Here is a 1,935-nt window from a genome sequence, read left to right on the forward strand (position 1 = left end):
AACCCAAGGGTTTTACCAATTGCTGGTAGAGCTCTCATACCAAGTGACAATACGGTGCTCAAAAGACTTCCGCCCACTTGTTTTCTGATATTGGTCTTAGCAAGCTTAATGTCCATTCCTTTGTTCAATTGTCGATTTTTTTGCAATCTTTTTTTCACCGTTGCTGGAACATAAAGAGTGTCGTTTCCATTAAGAGAATCATTTGCCAGTCTCAGAACTATCGTTTCCCTTTTATGGAAAGCATTGCTCAGATTCTTTTTTTGATTATCTGACAGTCTTACGTTTATTTGATGAAGTTCAGTCATATAATATATGTTACATAATTCCAGTCACAAAACATATACAAATAAATATGTGTCATTCATGGGATTAAACTATAACCAATTCATTACCCACCTTGTCAATAACAACCGACTCTTCGTACAATACAACTGCATGGACATTGAAATCTGCTGCACTATTGGCACTTATTTTATACCTGAAAATCAACTGTTTAGGGTCTCTTGTTACTTTCTCTGCCTGATATGACAGATCGAAATAGATTAGTGGATACAGGCTGTTATAATTGGCAAGATTCAACTGGGTTCCGGTGTTGTAATCATTTTTTCGCATTGCATAAGACATCAGATCATTGAATATTCTCACTTTGCTTTCACTGTCATATTCTGTTTCTGGGTAGAAAACGCCATTGCCATATTCGAGTCTGCATGTTGTTAAATAACTGTTTGCGTTTGCTTCATTTAGTTTGAAGGTGTCGAATAGATATGGATTTTGAGTTGCAACTCCGGTTTTAGCCCGTTGTAAATAAACGAAAATTGCTTTGACATTGTCAATACTGGAAGAAATCTGAAAAAAACCACTAACTCTAGCTGGTGCTGACACTGCATATAGTTCACGCTGATATGTCCATTTGTGTTCTTTCATGAAAGAGCTTACAAATCCGTCGTACATACTGTCTTTTGGTGTTAATTTTGGAACCCATAGTAGAAATCTGTTATTCACTACTCTTCCGGCATTTGCTGCTGCTGCCCTATTGATGAGTTCATTGTCGTTCTGGAGATTCAAATTGAATTGTAACTGCATAGGAACCAACATTTTATCCTGCAACTCTTCAAAAAAACTGTAACGATTGAGAGGTATGATCAAATTCACATCTTTTGCTCCTCCCGTTCCATCATTGTTGGCAGCTTGTGTAAGCACTCTTCTCGATTCATATCCTGAATTAGTATTGGCTGTCGTATCATTTGTGTCTAAATACCAAAAACTGTTTTTACCGACTGATCTGCTGTAATCATCAGAATATTCCAACAGATTCTTCACAAAAGTGACCTTATGCAGATTGTCAGTATCATAAACAATTTTCCCAGCACTTTTAATCATCATATGTGCAATCAATGAATGAGATCCGTTTATCACCGTTATTCTATCGGCTGCTGCATAACCAGCTCCATCTGCTATTTTTTGTAACTGGAATTGAACCTCGAAATAAGCATTGTACCAATCATAGAAAGAACTCCGGTCGTTGATGGTGAATCTATAACCGTTCTTTTCTTGATGTTGACCGTTACCTGGGGCTCGGATTACATCATCAAGTTGAAATCGCACTAACTCATTTCTTTGCAATAATTCACTTGTTCTAAAAGCCATTTATACTATTGTATTATATAATTTTGCTGTCATGTTATTTATTTGAAAAATCTACGCCTTCTTCCAGATCCGGATATCAATCTATTTAGTATCATGTCAGCGCTTTCATCTTGCTGTTTCTGTTCAATGGGCAAGGATGGAACAATTGCTTTTTGTGTTGGTGTTGTGGCTCCTTTTCTCAAATTTGCTAATTTTTTCATTATTAGGTCTCCTGACTTTTCTGCCACCGTCTTGCCAATTTTATCACCTGCATGGGAAACCCTGATTCTAATGCCTTCTTTGCTAATG

At 36.9% G+C, this 1,935-nt stretch overlaps 1 protein-coding gene across 1 annotated transcript; it reads right to left on the reverse strand.

Annotated features, from left to right (window-relative positions):
* Positions 1–369: 369 nt before the first annotated feature.
* Positions 370–1,647, reverse strand: LOC138057684 (uncharacterized). Its single transcript, XM_068903618.1, has one exon. It carries the CDS (start codon positions 1,645–1,647, stop codon positions 370–372), a length of 1,278 nt encoding a protein of 425 aa, XP_068759719.1.
* Between the last annotated feature and the right edge of the window lie 288 nt (positions 1,648–1,935).

This window comes from Montipora capricornis, chromosome 1 (assembly GCF_036669925.1).
Source record: "Montipora capricornis isolate CH-2021 chromosome 1, ASM3666992v2, whole genome shotgun sequence".
NCBI classification, from domain to species: domain Eukaryota; kingdom Metazoa; phylum Cnidaria; class Anthozoa; order Scleractinia; family Acroporidae; genus Montipora; species Montipora capricornis.

Bases quoted from the DNA above. Each gene is read 5' to 3' on its own strand.
- LOC138057684 (XM_068903618.1), bottom strand. From the start codon at position 1,647: ATGGCTTTTAGAACAAGTGAATTATTGCAAAGAAATGAGTTAGTGCGA.